Consider the following 19,512-nt stretch of genomic DNA (forward strand, 5'->3'; position numbering starts at 1 on the left):
GAACCATCTCAAATGCATTCTCTTCCTGAAGCCTTTACTGGACTCTTAACCCATCATGATTTCCCTCCTTTGAAGCCCCGCAGCACATTGTTCCTCTCCAATGGCACAGGGCTCTCCTCTTTTACTTCTAGTTGTGTGGTCTTATCACCTCCACTGGACAGGAAGCCCTTAAGGGCAGGATGGTGCCTGGTTCATCCTTGGTGCCCCTAAAACACTGACACAAGAAGTCATGCGTTTTAGGATCTCACTAAACTTGGTGGAGCTGATTAGAATGTGTAATTTCACTGGCCTTGTCCCCAGAAATAGTGCCTTAAGCTTTCCACGGATACATCTCACGACTAGAGCAACAAATAGAGCTTCCCTGCTTTTGTCTGTGTCTGTGCACAGGAGAGGCAACGACAACTTGAAAGTATGGGGATTTCCCTGGAGACGTCTGGTATCAAGGTGGGGGATGACAAGTGCTACCTAGTCAACCTGAATGCAGACCCTGCTCTCAACGAACTTCTGGTTTATTATTTAAAGGTAAGAGAGTATGTTAATAGATAGTTGCAATCCCGATTCCGTCACGTACGATTCCCACTTGAGTCTGGGTGCCTGTCCCCATGATTTTGCTTTTTGTATCCAGCTTAGCTCTCATTAAAAGTAAGAGGATTGGTAGTTCAGTCAAGTTACCGTTAGGAGTGAAAACCAGCTCTATTGCATTGTACTGGGGCTGTGCAGTTGGGCTGATTTCCATCAGAGGGGCACAAGTGAGCAATGGAAGGTGTCGCAGTGATCCCTGGCTGTGGTGACAGGATTCTGAGAGGCTCTGGAGAGTCACCATTATGCTTCTGAGTAATTCTAAGGAGATCTCGAGATCATCACTAGCCTAAAGCAGACTCTTGTGGAAGATTAGACAGCTAGGGTTCTTCCATCTCCATCCCTCCCAAGCCTGTATGCTCAGGACATAACTCTTGGTCCTATGATCACCTTCAGGTGTGGAGATGGGCGTGGCCTTTTGGGTTCGGGGCTTCGGCCTCAGGGTACTGCCACTGACCAGGCTGCAGGGCTCAGTGCAGCAGTTCTCAGACTGCTTCGTTAAGGATTCTGAGCTGCCTCGTGAATATACAGAAGGCAGTGGAGAATAAGCTACAAGTGAAGAAAGGAACCTCAGGCTTCTGTCATCCTTTTGATTCTACTTTTTCCAGAAACAAATATGGCACAAATAGCCCCTGACTTACTGAGAGTCCACTAATGGACTTAAGATCTATTCATTTAGGAAATGATGAAGGGGTAAGGAATTGTTTCTGAAATCTTAATTTTGAAAGACCAAGTCTCTTTCAGTTTCTCTGTTGAATAGGGAAGTATTATTATCACAGTGACTGCATGGTTTTTAGAGCAACAGAACAAACAAAGAGGATGAGCAGTGGGCAGTCACCAAGGGTCACAGTCCTCACATGTCTGAGGTTTGAGGTACTTAAAAATCATGCTCATCTGTATATTGTATAATCCACAGGCTTCAGTACTCTGTAATTTGGTATTAGAAACTCAGCTATTTTTTAAATCACTTTAAAAGTTACATATTTGAAAATATGACTTTCCATGAAACTATTTTCAATGATTCTTGAATTTATAGAGCTGTTTTCAAAGCACTTTCACCGGTAAGTCAGGTGATCCTTGAGAAAGAATCCTGCTCATTAGATCATATTAATAATATTGTTCTGGTTCTGCAAAAAAAAAAAGAAAAAAGAAACTGAGGCTCAGAGAGTGAAATGCCTTGCCCACGGTTACATAGACAGTAAGTCGTCAAGTTAAAACCGGAGCGCAAGGTATTCTGCTATCAAGTCTGACTTCTTTACGTTCTAAAATAATAGCTAATCACTGTTGATCAGGGTTTGGTTTTTTTTCTTTATAGTGTTTAATCATACTTTACATTTAGTGTATTAAGGTAAGCTTTTGACCTACAGTGCGCCAGATCTCACATTTTCCATCTGATTCATCTAATGTTGTCATGCATGTGCTGTTGGGTTATTCGAACTGATTGTGATGAACTTTTGCTGAGTTACTTGTAAGGGTAGGTTTTTCTTTCTTTAATGATCTGTTGCCAGGACCATACCAGGGTAGGTGCAGATACCTCTCAGGACATCCAGCTCTTTGGGATAGGAATTCAGCCTGAGCACTGTGAGATTGATATTGCTTCTGATGGAGAGGTCACCCTCACTCCAAAAGAAAATGCAAGGTAAGAAATGTCCCTTAAAGGTAAGGAGCAGCTCCTTAACATAGCTCAAGTGCCTTGTTTTTAGGAGTAGACTGACCCTTTCTGTCTGTTTGCTTAGTTATATCAGAGTTAAGGCTACACTGGCTTTTGCTTTCTGCTTGTAGAGAGCTGTGTAAGCAAGATTTCAAGCACCAGCTTCAGGGTGGCTGATTCTGCCTTGAGGGCTGGGTGATCTCAGATAAGATACTTCTTTTATCTAATCTGCAATTCCCTCATATGATAAATGAGGCTAATAGTAGACAAAACATATAAATCACTTGGCTCAGTGCCTGACACACATAACTATTGAATAAAGTTATTTGTTATTACCGAGTGTAATGCATTGTATGAAAAGCAGTTAATCAGATAACTCCGTTATATGAAAAATTCCTAAACTAGGCTATAATATGTAAAAATTTGAGAATTGACAGGATAATATATTTACTTTTTAATTTCTACTAAATGATGTCTTGAATTATTTTATAATCACGTGTAAAATGAAGTCCTAAAACAGTATTCCTTAACTCACATAATTCAGAACACACATTTTTATGAAGAAAACTATATTCATTTCAAATTATTCTGTTAATATCACCCATATACATTTCTAAGTGATGAAAAACGGAGACTAGCAATAGTAGCATACATGATTCATGAATTTTGTAGGCCTTCTGTTATAGTGATAGATTGTTAAGATATTTAATGGTGAAATGATACCATTCCTTAATTTTTACTTATTCCAAGTTCAAATAGATTTTAGCTTTATGCTGTATCCCCCTATTAGAAGCTCTGGATTTTTTTTACATACTTTTTTTTAAATTGACAGAATTATGTGTGTATACACACACACACACACACACACACACACACACACACACACACACATACACAGCATGATAATTTGATCATATTCTCTTTTAACACTACATCTGAAAATGATTTTATTCAGTAGATTTCCTCATACCTGATTTTACTTCCATGTCTTTTTATCCTACTTTTCGTCCTTCCCCACCCTGTCCAATCTCCTCCTTTCCTATAACCTCAGGGCAATGGTTCATTCATTCAGTATACTTCCTCTAGGCTCTGTACTGGGAATGCCCAAGTATAGTAACTCAAAGCCTGGTGGAGGAGAATATATAGAAACAATTGTTATTATACAGGAAAATAAGTGCTCCTTCTAAAGTGATCTTTATAACCTTCAAATCTGATCACTATAAAAGTGTGTGGGGTTTGCAGGACTGGAGGTAGGGAGAGCTGTTAGGATATTATTACGATATTGTTGTGGGAACACAGCAGTAGCAAAAGAAGTGAAGAACAAAATGTATTTCAGAATTACTTGAGAGTCAGCGACGTTTAAGCGATGTGCTTGGGGACAGGATGGGAACTCACTTAGTAAAAGAAAAGAAGTGAGCAATATTAGATTTCTGTCTTAGGAGACGAGATAAACAGTGGCACTACTAAATCAAAATAAGAAATACAAGAGGAAGAACAGGTTTGGAGGATGATAGGCAATGAGTGGTAATGAGTTCACTTTGGAATACTTTGAGTTTGAGGTGTCCTTGGGATATCAATGTGAAGATTTCCAGTTGCACATTGGATTTAGGGCAGGAGAACTACCCTAAAGATACAGACTGGGCATAATCAGTGTTGCCTGTCTTGAAAGTGGGTCTAGAGTGAATAGTGGAAGGGTTAAACCAATGTTTATGGGATGGTTTGAAGATAAACCATGAAGTAGGGTGAGACAAGGGAGTCAGAGAGGCACAGAGGCAACAGCAGGATACAGTGATGGAATCTAAGGGAAGAGAATATTTAAGAAAGAGGTCAAAGTAGAAGCTAAAGAGCTTCTATTGGACATAGCAGTTAGGAGGACATTGACAACCATGGAATGTTTAAGTACCATGCAGTTGTGGGTATGGAAGGAAAAAATGCAAAGGAAGAAGAATAGGAGGTGAGGAAGCAGGCCGAATCTTGGTTGTGCAGATGGAAATGGGATTGGAGACACAGCAAAAGAGGGGCATGGCGTGAAGGGATAGTCAGTATTTCCTCAGATCTGTCCTCAAGTCCACCGGTTCTCTCTTGTCATGATTTACCTGCTGCTTAACCACATTCTACTGAGTTTTAATTTCAGCGTCTCTGTTTTTCATTTGTAGAAGTTTAGGAAGTCCTTTTTTAGACAAATGCCTGGTCTCTATTGGTAGAGGCTTGTTTTTACTCCATTGTATGCTTTAGTAATTTTATTTTTACTTATTTTATTGCCTTTATTTGGAAATTCTGTTCTCTGAAGTTGCTGGGGCTTCGATCCAACTATTTGTTGTATCTGCTGATAACTTTGCTTCCTAAAGCAGTTCATGATTTTTTAGATGTGCTCCTCTTCAGCAGTTTATCTGTAGGAGTCTTGTGGCTTGGGTGAGGCTACATAAATTCCTGCAAAGAGATTTTATATTTGCTTCTTCCAAGTACCCCAGGCATGTGTTCAAGTAGAAGTGACTTTTTATGCTAATTTCTTGGCTTGGGTATGTTACCAAACCAGGCAGTTTCCATAACTTTTTCTTTTTTATATTATTGTAATAAGAGTGTACTATAAACGGCAAAGTGATATGTTCATATGTATGTTCAGGTGTGTGTGTGTGTGTGTGTGTGTGTGTGTGTGTGTGTGTGTGTGTGTGTGTGTGTAAGCACCTAGATAGGGGTCCTCGAAAGATACAGATGATCACAAAAGTAATCAGTAAGTAAGAGAGATGAAGCTTATTACATTTCTCTCTGATTTGCTCTGGAACTATTTTTAGTTTTATTTTAGAATAACGCTGCTCAATAGAACTTTCTGAGATAGTGGAAAAGTTCTATATCTGCTAAGACCATTTTGGTAGCCACTATTGAGATAGTGTTCTTGAGAATTAACATACGGCCAGTGAGAATGAGGAACTGAATTTTTTAAATTATAATTCAGAGTTTAAAATAATAAAGGACACTGAGTGACACATTTCTACTCTTGATCATACTGCCTTTCCTAGAATTTCCGGAGGGCTTTTTAGATGCCTTAATAAACAATGGGGAAATATATTTCTTAAAAACTGACTATTGAGAAGGCAGATAGCAGAAGCAAGAAGAACTACAATCCTGCAGCCTATGGAACAAAAACCACATTCACAGAAAGATAGCCAAGATGAAAAGGCAGAGGGCTATGTACCAGATCAAGGAACAAGATAAAACCCCAGAAAAACAACTAAATGAAGTGGAGATAGGCAACCTTCCAGAAAAAGAATTCAGAATAATGATAGTGAAGATGATCCAGGACCTCGGAAAAAGTATGGAGGCAAAATCGAGAAGATGCAAGAAATGTTTAACAAAGACCTAGAAGAATTAAAGAACAAACAAACAGAGATGAACAATACAATAACTGAAATGAAAACTACACTAGAAGGAATCAATAGCAGAATAACTGAGGCAGAAGAACGGATAAGTGACCTGGAAGACAGAATGGTGGAATTCACTGCTGTGGAACAGAATAAAGAAAAGAGAATGAAAAGAAATGAAGACAGCCTAAGAGACCTGTGGGACGATATTAAATGCAACAACATTCACAGAAGGAGAAGGAGAACATTCCAGAAGGAGAAGAGAGAGAGAGAAAGGACCCGAGAAAATATTTGAAGAGATTATAGTCGAAAACTTCCATAACATGGGAAAGGAAATAGCCACCCAAGTCCAGGAGGTGCAGCAAGTCCCATACAGGATAAACCCAAGGAGAAACACGCTGAGACACATAGTAATCAAATTGGCAAAAATTAAAGACAAAGAAAAATTATTGAAAGCAGCAAGGGAGAACTGACAAATAACATACAAGGGAACTCCCATAAGGTTAACAGCTGATTTCTCAGCAGAAACTCTACAAGCCAGAAGGGAGTGGCATGATATACTTAAAGTGATGAAAGGGAAGACCCTACAACCAAGATTACTCTACCCAGGAAGGATCTCATTCAGATTCAATGGAGAAATCAAAAGCTTTACAGACAAGCAAAAGCTAAGAGAATTCAGCACCACCAAACCAGCTCTACAGCAAATGCTAAAGGAAGTTCTCTAAGTGGGAAACACAAGAGAAGAAAAGGACCTACAAAAACAAACCCAAAACAATTAAGAAAATGGTCATGGGAACATATATATTGATAATTACCTTAAATGGATTAAATGCTCCAACCAAAAGACAGAGGCTTGCTGAATGGATACAAAAACAAGACCCATCTATATGCTGTCTACAAGAGACCCACTTCAGACCTGAGGACACATACACACTGAAAGTGAGGGGATGGAAAAAGATATTCCATGCAAATGGAAATCAAAAGAAAGCTGGAGTAGAAATACTCATATCGGATAAAATAGACTTTAAAATAAAGAATGTTACAAGAGACAAGGAAGGAACTACGTAATGATCAAGGGATCAATCCAAGAAGAAGATATAACAATTATAAATATATATGCACCCAACATAGGAGCACCTCAATACATAAGGCAACTGCTAACAGCTATAAAGAGGAAATAAACAGTAACACAATAATAGTGGGGGACTTTAACACCTCACTTACACCAATGGACAGATCATCCAAAATGAAAATAAAAACAAAAAAAACCTGACTATTGAATGTCTGTGTTTTAGGTAGAAGAGATAAGTATTCTATAAAACTTTTTTTAAAAACTCATCTTTTTGGCAAAAGTATGTATGTATGTACATATTTATATATGTATAGTGTTAACAAACAAATTTTGAGTAAATTTGAAGATGTAATTGTATTAAATGATTTGTGAATTGGGCAGCATCTCATCAGGGGTTACACAACATGGAAGGCTTTTATAGTAGGGAAGGTGGGACAAGGAAAGGAAGTCATCAGCAGGGAACAAAAATGAAAGTTCATTGGAGGAAAGTAAAAGTTAGGTGACAACAGTTTCTCATTAACTGAGCTGTGGTGTTTTTTAATTGGCTGGGCTTGTTGCTGGGCGCAGAGGAAGTCTTCCTTCCTCCTGCTGGGGTAGTAAAGTAGTTGCACTTCCTGTTGGGGGTGCAAGGTAGGTCTCTTCCTGTTGGGGTAACTGACATCTTCCTTTTTGGGATAATTGACGATGAGTGTTGGGGTATGAGAGTTCCCTTTTCAGGCCTCTTGACTCCAACTTTAGTTGAGGTTTCCTTTTATTAATTTTCACAATAGATGTACATATACATATATATTCTGATCTCATTTTCCATTTTTGCAGATGAATACATCAGTTCATATTTCCAAATAAATGGGAAACAGACTTTTGAAACTTGAGTCACAATGTTGAGAGTCATTTTGAGAATAAAGGGAGCATGTTAGTGTAAAACATACACACCAAAGCTTTACCGTGTTTGTGTACGACAGATTAAAAACATTTAAGATGGTATTTCCAGGGTATTTTTTATCAATAAAAACTTAGCCACCAGACTTGAAATATTACTACAGAAGAGTGATTATTTTCATCTGTGAATTTTCCTTATTCCATAACTTTGAGCTTAAAAGTCCCCCTAAAGATTAGGAGCCAGATAATGAGAGTATATGAGAAAAGTAACTTATGGAAAAATTAAAACTCAAAATGATACTCATTATTTTTCTCCATCAAACTTCACTTGACAGCCCGTATAGCAAATTAAACTTTAATTAATTGATTAACTATCCCCCTAATGTTTTGTTTTGCTTTTATTGTTTTGTTTTTATTTAAAAAAATTTTTTAACATCTTTATTGGAATATATTTGCTTTACAGTGGTGTGTTAGTTTCTGCTGTACAAAAAGTGAATCAGCTTTATGTATACATATATCCCCATATATCCTCCCTCTTGCATCTCCCTCCCACCCTCCCTATTCCACCCCTGTAGGTGGACACAAAGCACGAAGCTGATCTCCCTGTGCTATGCATCTGCTTCCCACTAGCTATCTATTTTACGTTTGGTAGTGTATATATGTCCATGCCACTCTCTCACTTCTTCCCAGTTTACCCTTCCCCCTCCACGTGTCCTCAAGTCCATTCTCTACGTCCGCATCTTTATTCCTGTCCTGCCCCTAGGTTCTTCAGAACCATTTGTTTTAGATTCCATATATATGTGTTAGCATATGGTATTTGTTTTTCTCTTTCTGACTTACTTCACTCTGTATGACAGTCTCTAGGTCCATCCATCTCACTACAAATAACTGAATTTCGTTTCTTTTTATCGCTGAGTAATATTCCATTGTATATATGTGCCACATCTTCTTTATCCATTCATCTGTCAGTGGACACTTAGGTTGCTTCCATGTCCTGGCTATTGTAAATAGAGCTGCAGTGAACATTGTGGTACATGACTCTTTGAATTATGGTTTTCTCAGGGTATACGCCCAGTAGTAGGATTGCTGGGTCCTATGGTAGTTCTATTTTTAGTTTTTTAAGGAACCTCCATACTGACTGCATCAATTTACATTCCCACCAACAGTGCAAGAGGGTTCCCGTTTCTCCACACCCTCTCCAGCATTTATTCTTTGTAGATTTTTTGATGACAGCCATTCTGACTGGTGTGAGATGATATCTCATTGTGGTTTTGATTTGCATTTCTCTAATGATTAATGATGTTGAGCAGTCTTTCATGTGTTTGTTGGCAGTCTGTATATCTTCTTTGGAGAAATGTCTGTTTAGGTCTTCTGCCCATTTTTGGATTGGGTTGTTTGTTTTTTTGTTATGAGCTGCCTGAGCTGCTTGTAAATTTTGGACATTAATCCCTTGTCAGTTGCTTCATTTGCAAATATTTTCTCCCATTCTGAGGGTTGTCTTTTCGTCTTGTTTATGGTTTCCTTTGCTGTGCAAAAGCTTTTAAGTTTCATTAGGTCCCATTTGTTGATTTTTGTTTTTATTTCCATTTCTCTAGGAGGTGGGTCAGAAAGGATCTTGCTGTGATTTATGTCATAGAGTGTTCTGCCTGTGTTTTCCTCTAAGAGTTTTATAGTGTCTGGCCTGACATTTAGGTCTTTAATCCATTTTGACTTTATTTTTCTGTATGATGTTAGGGAGTATTGTTTTTAAATGCCAGCAAAATCTCTTTTTTAGGTAAAGGAAACATTTATGAGAAGACTAAAATTGTCCATGCTAAAATTTCTGGAGGACTTCTCCTTGCCCCCTAAAAAAACTCACAGTGACAGTGCTTTACCTGTATCAAAGGATCGGTTGTTGAGATCTTCTAATAAGCAGCAAATCCTACAAAATCTTTTATAGTGACTTATTTAGGCTACTGACGTCACAGCCCCTTGATAGCCAATAAGCTGTAGCAAAGTTACAATGTGAGGAAAGCTGCACTGTTGAAAGACCACCTGCAAACGTCCACTGGACAGTTGCTTCTTCAAGATTTGTTTCAGGCAAGTCCAGGATACATAGACCAACATAAACCCACAGACACAATGTACATCATTATGGTATAATATATACAGTATAACAAAGACTATCAGAATTTTCTTCCCCACCTCTAATTTCGTTTGTTTTTATTGAAGTGTAACTGACTTACAGTATTATATTAGTTTCAGGTATACAGCATATTGATATTACATAATGGTCACCACTGTAGTTACTATATGTCACTATAACTGGGAGTTTGTACCTCTTAATCCCTCTTAAACTTTTTCACCCATCCCCTCACCTCCTTCCCCTTGATTGATTTTACCATTTGGTTGGTAGCTGTTTAGGATTTAAACCTGGTATTCTTTTTATGTTTTCCCTGAGTTTTTATTATGGGAAATTTCAAACATAAGAGTAGGAAGAATGGTATAACAAGCCTCCGTACAGCCATCATCCAGCTTCAAAAACGACAGCTCACAGACAGTTTTATTTTTTATTTGTACGTTCTCCACATCACCTCCTCCCTCCCCTCTGGGTTATTTTAAACATATTCCAGATATTGTAACTTTGCATCCATAAATATCTCCACTTGTATCTCTAAAAGACCAGTATCCTTAAACACAGCTTCCGTACCATCACACCTAAAATAGTAAACAATAATTCCTTACTAATCATACATTGAGGCGGTGTTCAAATTTCCCTAGTTGTCTTATAAAGGTTCTTTTTCAGTTGTTTCGTGAAATCAGGCTCCAAATAAGATTTAACCATTGTCATTGATTGTTATGTCCCTTGGGACTCTTTTAGCCCATGGGTCCCCCTCCTTTGCTCCCTCACTTTTTTTTCCTTGCATTTTATTTGCTGCAGACACCTAGTTGCTTCCCATAGTCAGCATTTTGCTCATTGCATCCCATGGCATCATTTAACATCTTCCGCTGCCCTCTCTATTTCCTAAATTGGTTTTAGATATAGAGGCTTGATCAGGTTCAACTCAAATATGGACAAGAATGTTCCATAGGCATTGTTGCCCATCTCCATCAGGAGCACATCATGTCCAGTTGTCTGTCTTTGAGGGATATCAGCATCCCTTGATCATTTTTGCCTAGATCGTGTATTTTGATAGTGTTTACAATTCTGTTATTCCTTCTTTAGGTATTAGTCGAATATACCTATTAAGAGAAAGTTCCCCCAGTTATCTCTTTGGCTCCTGGGTCTAGGTTTATTGCTCTTTACCATCCAGCTGATGTAGCCCCCCTGGTGTTCCTTCAGGTCCTGTGTAAACGGCACCCTCGTGTGCAGCACCACCCAGCTGTGGCACGGGGACAGAATCCTGTGGGGAAATAACCACTTCTTCAGGTAACAGCTTGTGTTCACTAGTATGTTCACTCATACACCTTTTCCCTTATCTGAGTGTAAAACACGTTGATTTTCTCTAATGGTGAAAAACCCCACAGAATTAATTTACCTAAGAGGAAACGGCGAGATTGGTTGAAAGACTTTGAAAAAGAAACGGGCCCCCCAGAGCATGACCTGGATGCAGCCAGTGAGGCTTCCTCGGAACCAGACTATAACTATGAATTTGCACAGATGGAAGTTATCATGAAAACGCTGAATAGTAATGGTAAGACCCTTAGGCATTTACTTTCTTACTCTACTCTTCAAATAAACCTGAGGAGAATTTGAGCATGGCTAGAGAATTGTCAGTCTGATCTCTGGTGTATCAAGTTGGGGATTCTGTTGCAGGAATAAAGATTTTGACCTTTTTGTTTATCTCTATCTCTGGATTTTTAGCTTCAAAGTCCCCACTTTTTAATTATAAAAATGAAGTATGAAGAAAAGGCCAGATGGAAAAACAAGTGTAATGTATTACCCTGAAGAGTATAGAATAACAACGAAAAAGAACATCATTAAGATTAGGGATTAACATTAGCTACTGGGGCTTTTGACAGCACAGCACAGGGAAGACCACAGTTGGAACTCAAACTTCATCCCACTCTGTTACTTGCTTACCAAGTTGGGAGGAATCTCGACAGACATTCCAAAGTGATGCTCAGACATCAGAATCACATTAATGGGTCATTTAATAACATAGCTGAGCAACAAGTCTCTCCTGTGAGTGATTTTTTGAAAGCCCACATAGATGCAGGGTGTGACTGGAGGGTGCAGCTCCAAACTCCAGGTGGAGGAATGCCCATCAGAAGAGGTCACAGAATTCTAGACATCTCTGTGCTCTAACTCTGTGGCATATCCAGGTGGTATCCATTTAATCATGTATCATCCCACATCACAGATTTCTAATTGTCTCCAATTGCTACCGTCTTAACATATACTTAATATTTATATATATATAAATATTTATATATATATGACCCCCCTCAATAACCAGTGAGTATTTAGCACTCACTAAATACTCATTTGTTAATTTCTCCAAGCTTTCTTAGCCACAGCAGTTCATCATCAGTGGTCTGGCTCATGGTGTTAACATGAGTATCCGTTTGTGTTCCAGATCAGGCCTTGCTCTCCAGTGTTGATTTTATCCATTTAAAAGTAATGTTTCCCCATCCTTATGCTTTACTCAATCCCACTGCTAAACGGAGCTCCGCTGTGGGGCACACAGATGTGCTCTGTTATGATGCTGAAATGCTGGTGGCCGGACAGAGTTCACGCCCTTCACCTCTACTGCTAGGTGGCTTCCCGGTCATGAGCCTGTCTGCCTGGTGGCCATCCCCTTGGTGGTCCTATTTGAAGATTCTCTTCCCTCTCATGTGGTTTCAGACGGAGCTCCTCCACAAACACTGGGATGAAGGTTAACTGATTGGCTTTAGCATGAGGGAGCTTGGCTGGTGTTTAGCAGTGCTGCTTGTCAGTGCTTGTGCTACATGCTTTGGCCAAATCTAACTAACATGATGGGGAAGAAGCTGAGGTTTTCTGCCTGGCCTTTTCTGCCTGAGGTGCCCTGAATTCTTGATGGAGGGATGCTCGCTTTTCAATTATGACCCTTTCCTCCCCATGTCCCAACTCCATTGCCTTCCAGTGGTTAAAATCCAGTGGCTGTTCTTTTCCCCGTGTATCCAACAGCACAAAAGTGTCACTAGTATTATTGCTCCTCATACTAACGACTGTTTGTTGACAGCACAGCAGTTCAGGACGTAGTACTTCTGGGTAAATAGTCACCTGCATTATCCCAGTAATAGACTAGAATAATGGATTTTCAAATCTCTAGAATAAATAATGATCTGAAACCCAATTCATTTTTTTTTTTTTTTTTTGCGGTATGTGGGCCTCTCGCTGCTGTGGCCTCTCCCATTGCGGAGCACAGGCTCCGGACACGCAGGCTCAGCAGCGATGGCTCACGGGCCCAGCTGCTCCACGGCATGTGGGATCTTCCCGGACCGGGGCACGAATCCATGTCCCCTGCATCAGCAGGCGGACTCTTAACCACTGCGCCACCAGGGAAGCCTCCCAATTCATTTGAATTAAGAATAAAAGCAAACCTAGTATCTGTAGACCATAATATGTTCTTCCTGAGGCTTCAGAATAGGAATCAGACATTTAACTGTTTTCACAGAGTCAATGGCAGCTCTAAAGTAAAGAGCAATTAAGGGGCTGGTGAAGGGTCATAGAGCTTATTCCATCTGGGATTAAAAGGTTCTCTTTTTCCCCCAAAGGATCTACTTTCCTTTGATTTAGTGCCTTGGGCATCTTGATATGAATTAATTCTAATTCTGTGGGTCACATAAATTCCCTTCAACCTCTACACCATTACCCTCTCTCTTTTCCATTCTCGGGACAGATAAGGAAGTTTGAGCTCATTGCGGAGTTACATACCAGGCAGAGAATAAACTAAGGAAGAAGAGAGGATACTATGCCCAAAAGAAAGGGGGTCCTTTCTCTCCTCCTAAAACACTTACCTCTTTGGTTTCTTGGCCTCAGGCTCTAGGCTTACTGAGTTTTAAAACAGTTCATACAAGAGGAAGAAAGAAGATAGGGAGAAAAAGGAAACTGTTAACATTCTCTTGTAAAGTGGGTTGGTGGTTTGAGAACAGACCAGATCATCTTCTATGCCATATCCTAGAGTCAGAGTGACTTGCTGATTAGGATGACCTCTTTAAGAATATGTTGTATAGTGATAAAGGCTTAAAAGAGGTTAATTAATTCGAAAAGAAAGTGTTATCAAATATGTCTAAGAGAAAAGTGTTTCCAGACTTGTGTTGGGATCAGAGGAGAAAAAGAAACCTCAGTCTCTGTACCTCTACCAGGTTTGTGTGTAGCATAGCCAGACCCAGAGTCTCCAGGCAAGGCTTCCCGGGCTGGTCTGTGGCAGGCTTGGGGAGGGATGCTTTGAGTTGCTCTCTCTTGCCTATCTGCATGGTGATTTGTGGCCACTGAGAAAGCCTGGTGAGTAGTAGGGTTGCTGTGTCGTGGCAGCTGCTAAAGCAGTTTAAAAAGGCCTCAGTCACATTACCTCTGCATTGACATGGAACCCCCTACCTCAGCCATCTGGGGTCATGTGTGTTTCTACTTACCACTGACCAACAAGCAGAAATAAGAATTAAACATCTTATTCAGTGTCCTTTAGCAAAAACCCTAGGATATGATTTTATAAAAAAATTGGTGTGTTTCCCAGTTTTCTCTCTCTGAAAAAGATTCATAAACACTCAGTTAGGGCCCTAAAAATGGTTGGTGAGGACCCTGTCCTTTCTTTTTTAAACCTAGAGCCTAAATAGAGAAAAAATATATGTATACTGTTTGAGAAATACGTATATTTTTTAATTCCAAGAGAACTTTTCTTCTCTAGCCCTTACATGTAAGATTTCTTTAAACTCCCTCAAAAAAGATCACCATATTATTCTCTTCTTCCCCCCCCCCCCCAGAAGTTCTAGGGCTATGTTAGAAGTTCTAATCCTTTGGAGTATGTCAGTTTTCACTCTGTGGAAAAAGTCTTACCCACCCATGGTCTGCCTTTGTGTAAAAGGGTTTTTTTTTAGGAGTCCATTTTCCATTGGCCTTTCAAGTTAACATATTTCAAGGACTCTGTGTCAGGACTCTATGAAGAAAAGTATTCAGCTTTGAAAAAATAATGAATTTGAGAATTTTATATCAGCAAAGAACAGTATTTTTTTTTTAAATCTACTCTTTAACAGAGTACTAATTCTGAGGAAAACATTGGAGGTAAGAGTACAGTTTATTACTAAGTTTATTTCCTACCCCAGACAATTAGCTCTGATCTGAGTTCAGAACCCAGTTCTGTTGCTTATTAGTTGTGCAATCTTAGGTCAGCTACTTAACCTTTCTGAGTCCCAGTTTGTCTCATCTTTGAAATGGAAATGCCATCCACCCTTAAGTTTGTTGCAAGGTTTTCATGAGATGATGCATGCAAAGCGTATAGTGCCTCTACCTGAGATATAGCCAGCAGCCAGTAGAATTATTATTGCTGCTGTGGTTGTCATTTTTCTTAAAACAACTCACCTATACTCTGTGTATCTAGTGATTTTTTAAAAGTACTTTCTACTCTGTTTTGTATTATTTAACCCTGTTTTTAAAGTTAACATGCTATTTTCTTTTCCTCTTCTCATATAGAAAACTACTAAAATTTACCTGCTGATTTCACAAATTGGTAGGGTCTTCTGGTAAAGTCAGTCAATAGCTATCATGAGGTGATGTAAAAATTCCTCTTCATTTCCTTCTCTTATCCTGGAAATTAAAATGAGAGTCAATATATAGAAATACGACACGAGCAGCACTGAATAATAAGCAAGTGTGTGAATCTCAGGCTAGTCTGAGAATACGAACACATCTCCTAGGTCCCATGTACTTCAGGGAAATATTTACCATTATGGTGATTTCTTTGTTTACCATCCAGATTGTCTAACATACTGTTTCCCTAGAGACAGCATGACTTTCTCTTTTGTGCATGTGGTCAGTGCCTTCCTTAATCTTTCTCCATTACATCCAGGCCATTGGTTGTTACCAAGCTAATGTCCTGCCATAGCCAATGAGCTCGTTAGGACCGAGTCCTGCCTACACCACAGCCACCACTCGTCACAGTCGTGGCCCCTTTCAGCAAGACCCATTAGTATTTCTAATACCTGTTCACCCACCTGTGTGTTGGTGATCTCTCAATCTGCAAACACAAAAAATCAGAAATAGTTGCAAGTGAATTGCTTTCTTGACTATTAACACCTGAGAAATTGCCAGACCATATACTCAATCAGTGTTTTCAAACACATGCTGTGATCTGTAATTTTCCTCTCACATTAGAGAAATTCAGAAGTAATAAATTTGTGGCTAAAATCAGAAATACAGACCCTTTGCCATGTGCTGAAACCAATGCTAGAAGAGCGTTAAAAAGTGACTATCAGAAAAATCAAATCTCATGTGGCTCTGTCTTTGAAGTTGTCTTAGCTTTCATTGAGTTTTTCTTCTCGGTGGATAGAATCCCAACCCCCTTTCCCCTGTCATCTGCTTTTCGCAATTGAGTGGTCTATCTAAACATTAGGATGAGCTCATCAAATTGAAGAAAGTCACATAGTAGACGTGGGGAATGTTTCCCCCCAGGGCATTGATCTAAAATGTTAAGGAAAAGGAAGTGGAGAGGATTTCATCCCACCGGGCCTCTCAGGCCGCTCACAGGCAGCACATTTAAAGGCTCGATTCTGGGGGCGGGGATGGTTTTCGCCCTCAGGAACACCCACAGGCTCCCTGTTGTAGCCACCGCTGAAGGCACCTCGCCTTGTCTCTTGGCTCACCAGACCCAGTTCAAAATGTGGTTCAGGTCCTGGAGAAACAGTACCTGGAAGAAAAGAGGAGCGCCCTTGAGGAGCAGCGGCTCATGTACGAGCGCGAACTGGAGCAGCTCCGCCAGCAGCTGTCCCCAGAGAGGCGGCCCCAGAGCAGCGGCCCTGACCGCCTGGCCTATAGCAGCCAGACAGCTCAGCAGAAAGTGACCCAGTGGGCAGAGGAGAGGTACGAAGGGGAACGGGGGTGGAGGGGCCCAGAGTCAAGGCCTCGGGGTCCTGGGCGAGGCGGTCGTGAGGCACGTCAAAGCGGGACAGACCTGGCAAAGAGGGAAATCTTACTCCCGTGTCTGGATTGTTAGCACTTGCCTTTCCTTTCAGAGATGTTATTTATCCTAAGTATGTTTACTGTGATGTTAGTTGTTAAAGATTACACCTGCCCCCTTACCCTTTAATAAAAACGGTACCAAGAGTTAGAATACCACGGTCTGGTCTGAAAGTAGAGAACATTTGAATAGTTCTTCAGCATAAAACCATTTCTTGTTTTTTATTTCTCTTATGTTGGAACCCATTTAAATACAATTTTAATGTTAAGAAGTCTACTAAATGTGAATTTTTTTTTACCTTGTGACTTTATTTATATCAGAACTGAGGTAGTGGTGGAGGAAACGGTAACAAAAACAACCACAATAAGTATTGCTGAGTTCTGTTGGGGTCTTACCACAGTCTAGGAATGCTGCTTATTTTATTTAATGCTCCCAGCGGCACCAAGCCGTGGGAACTATTCGTTCTGTCTTGTAGCTTGGACAATCATTTTAAATACCTTCCCTCAGTCACCCATTAAGTAAATGAAAAGGCCAGGGTTTGAACCCGGGTCTGTTGATAGCCCATTATCCTGTGTTGTAATAAAAATAATGGCGCCTGACGTGTCTTGAGCATTTATCACGTGCTGACACTCCAAGCAGTCGAAAATCCGAGTATAACTTTACAGTAGGTTCTTGATATCTGCATTCCACATCCACAGATTCAACCAACCATGGATTACAGTGAAAAAAATCTGTATCTCCGTGGGCCTACGCAGTTCAAACCCATGTTGTTCAAGGGTCAGCTGTACCCTTTATTTCATTCAGTGGGTAATTTTTGCATATCCTATGATGGACCATGCACTTTAGGTGTAGTGACAAGCAAAAAAGACATGGTCCCTGCCCTGGGGGTGCTTACAGCTTCGTAGAGGAGACGGACATTATTGGTCAAATAATTACACAAATAAATGAAAAATTGTAACTATGATGAAGGCTACTGAGGCAAAAGATGTGGGGCTGGGAAAACATATAATAGGGTTCGGACCCAGTTAGGCTGTTAGAGAAGCTTTTATCAGGAAGTGCTATTGTGTAGAGTTGAGAAACGAATTTCTGCTGCCACAGAAGTCCCTACTTCTCACCTTTTACCAACTGAAGAAATCACGTAAAACACTTTCTCCTTACTGGCTCCAGATCTTCCCCACCCCAAAGCACACAGAAGTCGTAATCATTTCTTTTTCCTAAAGGATTGCTTTATTGGGTTTTGTGTATACATGTGCATTACCATATCAAACTCTAGTTGTTTTCAAATGTTATAATTTAAAACATGGTTTGAAGTTAAGTCACCCCACGTGTTTGCTCTTCATCTGTGGTTACCAGTGGAGAGCTCACGGAAACCTGGTGGGAAGAGAGGAGGATAAGAGGTGAATTGGCAAAAATAGCTTGAAAAACAATTGTTTGAGAGGAGTTTTCTGCTACTTTCTAACAACATGACTCACTTGGAAACGGGACTGCCATTTTCTTTTGGACATTCTCATGTCCTTTTCTGCTGTGCCACAGGGATGAACTCTTCCGCCAAAGCCTGGCAAAACTGCGGGAGCAGCTGGTCAAAGCTAACACCTTGGTGAGGGAGGCTAACTTCTTAGCCGAGGAGATGAGCAGACTCACCGACTACCAGGTGACTCTGCAGATCCCTGCTGCAAACCTCAGTGCCAATAGAAAGGTAAGAATGTTCTCAAAGAAGATGAGAGCGAGAGGTACAACAGTAGATGCTGTAAGTGGAACGTAAACCTGGCGTCCACAGAACATCCGTGAGGAGACCCTGACGTGAGCCGGAGGGTCTGTTCTTTTTAAGACGTCCTTTAGAGATCTTGGGTATATATGCCTTTGGGTATTTTATGATCGGAATATGAGAATTTGGGGGGCTAAAAGCCTTGCTAATATAAATTCTTTATTTAAAACAGTGAAACTGGGGAATTCCCTGGTAGTCCAATGGTTAGGACTCGGTGCTTTCACTGCTGTGGTCCCGGGTTCAATCTTTGTCTGGGGAACTAAGATCCTACAAGCCACTGGTATGGCCAAAAAATGAATGAATGAATGAATGAATGAATAAATAAAACATTGAAACTAGAAATATATATAAGTAATTCCTCCTGCTTTTCTCTTTCATATAAATGCCTCCTGAAATGGGGGCATGTGTGTATATTTTGTGATAGTACCATTCTGAGAGTGAATTCTTCGAGAAAGGAAGACTCATATGATACCTGTTTTTCATACACAGCAGGATTCTTTGCAGCCATTGGGAAGTTTCCTGTCATTTCAACTTGAAATTTTCATTTAAGGAGAAACTTTGGAAGAAATAATTTTTCATCCATTCATTTTTCCCTCCAGCAAGCGAGCTAGAAACGAGTCAGAGAGTATCTCGTCAGTCTTCTTGTATTTTAATCTTTTGACCAAGTAGTTCTCCTTTGAGAAATTTATTCTAAATCTGTACTTATAGACGTGTTCATAAACATTTATGTGCTTTTGTACCAGGACACTTATCACAGTGGCCTGTGTAATAGCAAAAATTTGAAGCAGCCATGATGTTGACCAAGAGAATAATTAGTCAAGTGAGTGGTACATCCCTATAATGGATGGCCGTGTTGCTATGAAAAATCATGTTTATGAAGAATATTTAACCACACAAGAAGGTGAACTGTGGAGAGAGAATTGGGATAGGAAATTTGTATATTTGTTTGGTTCTGACTGTGATAAAAATAAACTGTGTGTGCATGGGTATACAAAGAAGATTGAAAATAAACCAGAATACTCCCTAGGTGATAGGGTTTCATCTTCTTTTGTATACATTATGTGTTTTTTCTTTTCAAACTTTCTACTTTA

General features: G+C 39.9%; 1 protein-coding gene across 1 annotated transcript in view; it reads left to right on the forward strand.

The window, feature by feature from the left end:
• Window positions 1-19,512, forward strand: part of KIF13A (kinesin family member 13A) — a 215,431-nt gene that overhangs the window by 159,496 nt on the left and 36,423 nt on the right. The window contains 6 exon segments of the mRNA XM_060163623.1: window positions 388-522; window positions 2,088-2,218; window positions 10,863-10,949; window positions 11,048-11,214; window positions 16,346-16,559; window positions 18,190-18,352. Of these exon segments, the coding sequence (XP_060019606.1) occupies window positions 388-522; window positions 2,088-2,218; window positions 10,863-10,949; window positions 11,048-11,214; window positions 16,346-16,559; window positions 18,190-18,352 (897 nt within the window).

Source organism: Lagenorhynchus albirostris, chromosome 10 (genome assembly GCF_949774975.1).
Source record: "Lagenorhynchus albirostris chromosome 10, mLagAlb1.1, whole genome shotgun sequence".
Taxonomy (NCBI): domain Eukaryota; kingdom Metazoa; phylum Chordata; class Mammalia; order Artiodactyla; family Delphinidae; genus Lagenorhynchus; species Lagenorhynchus albirostris.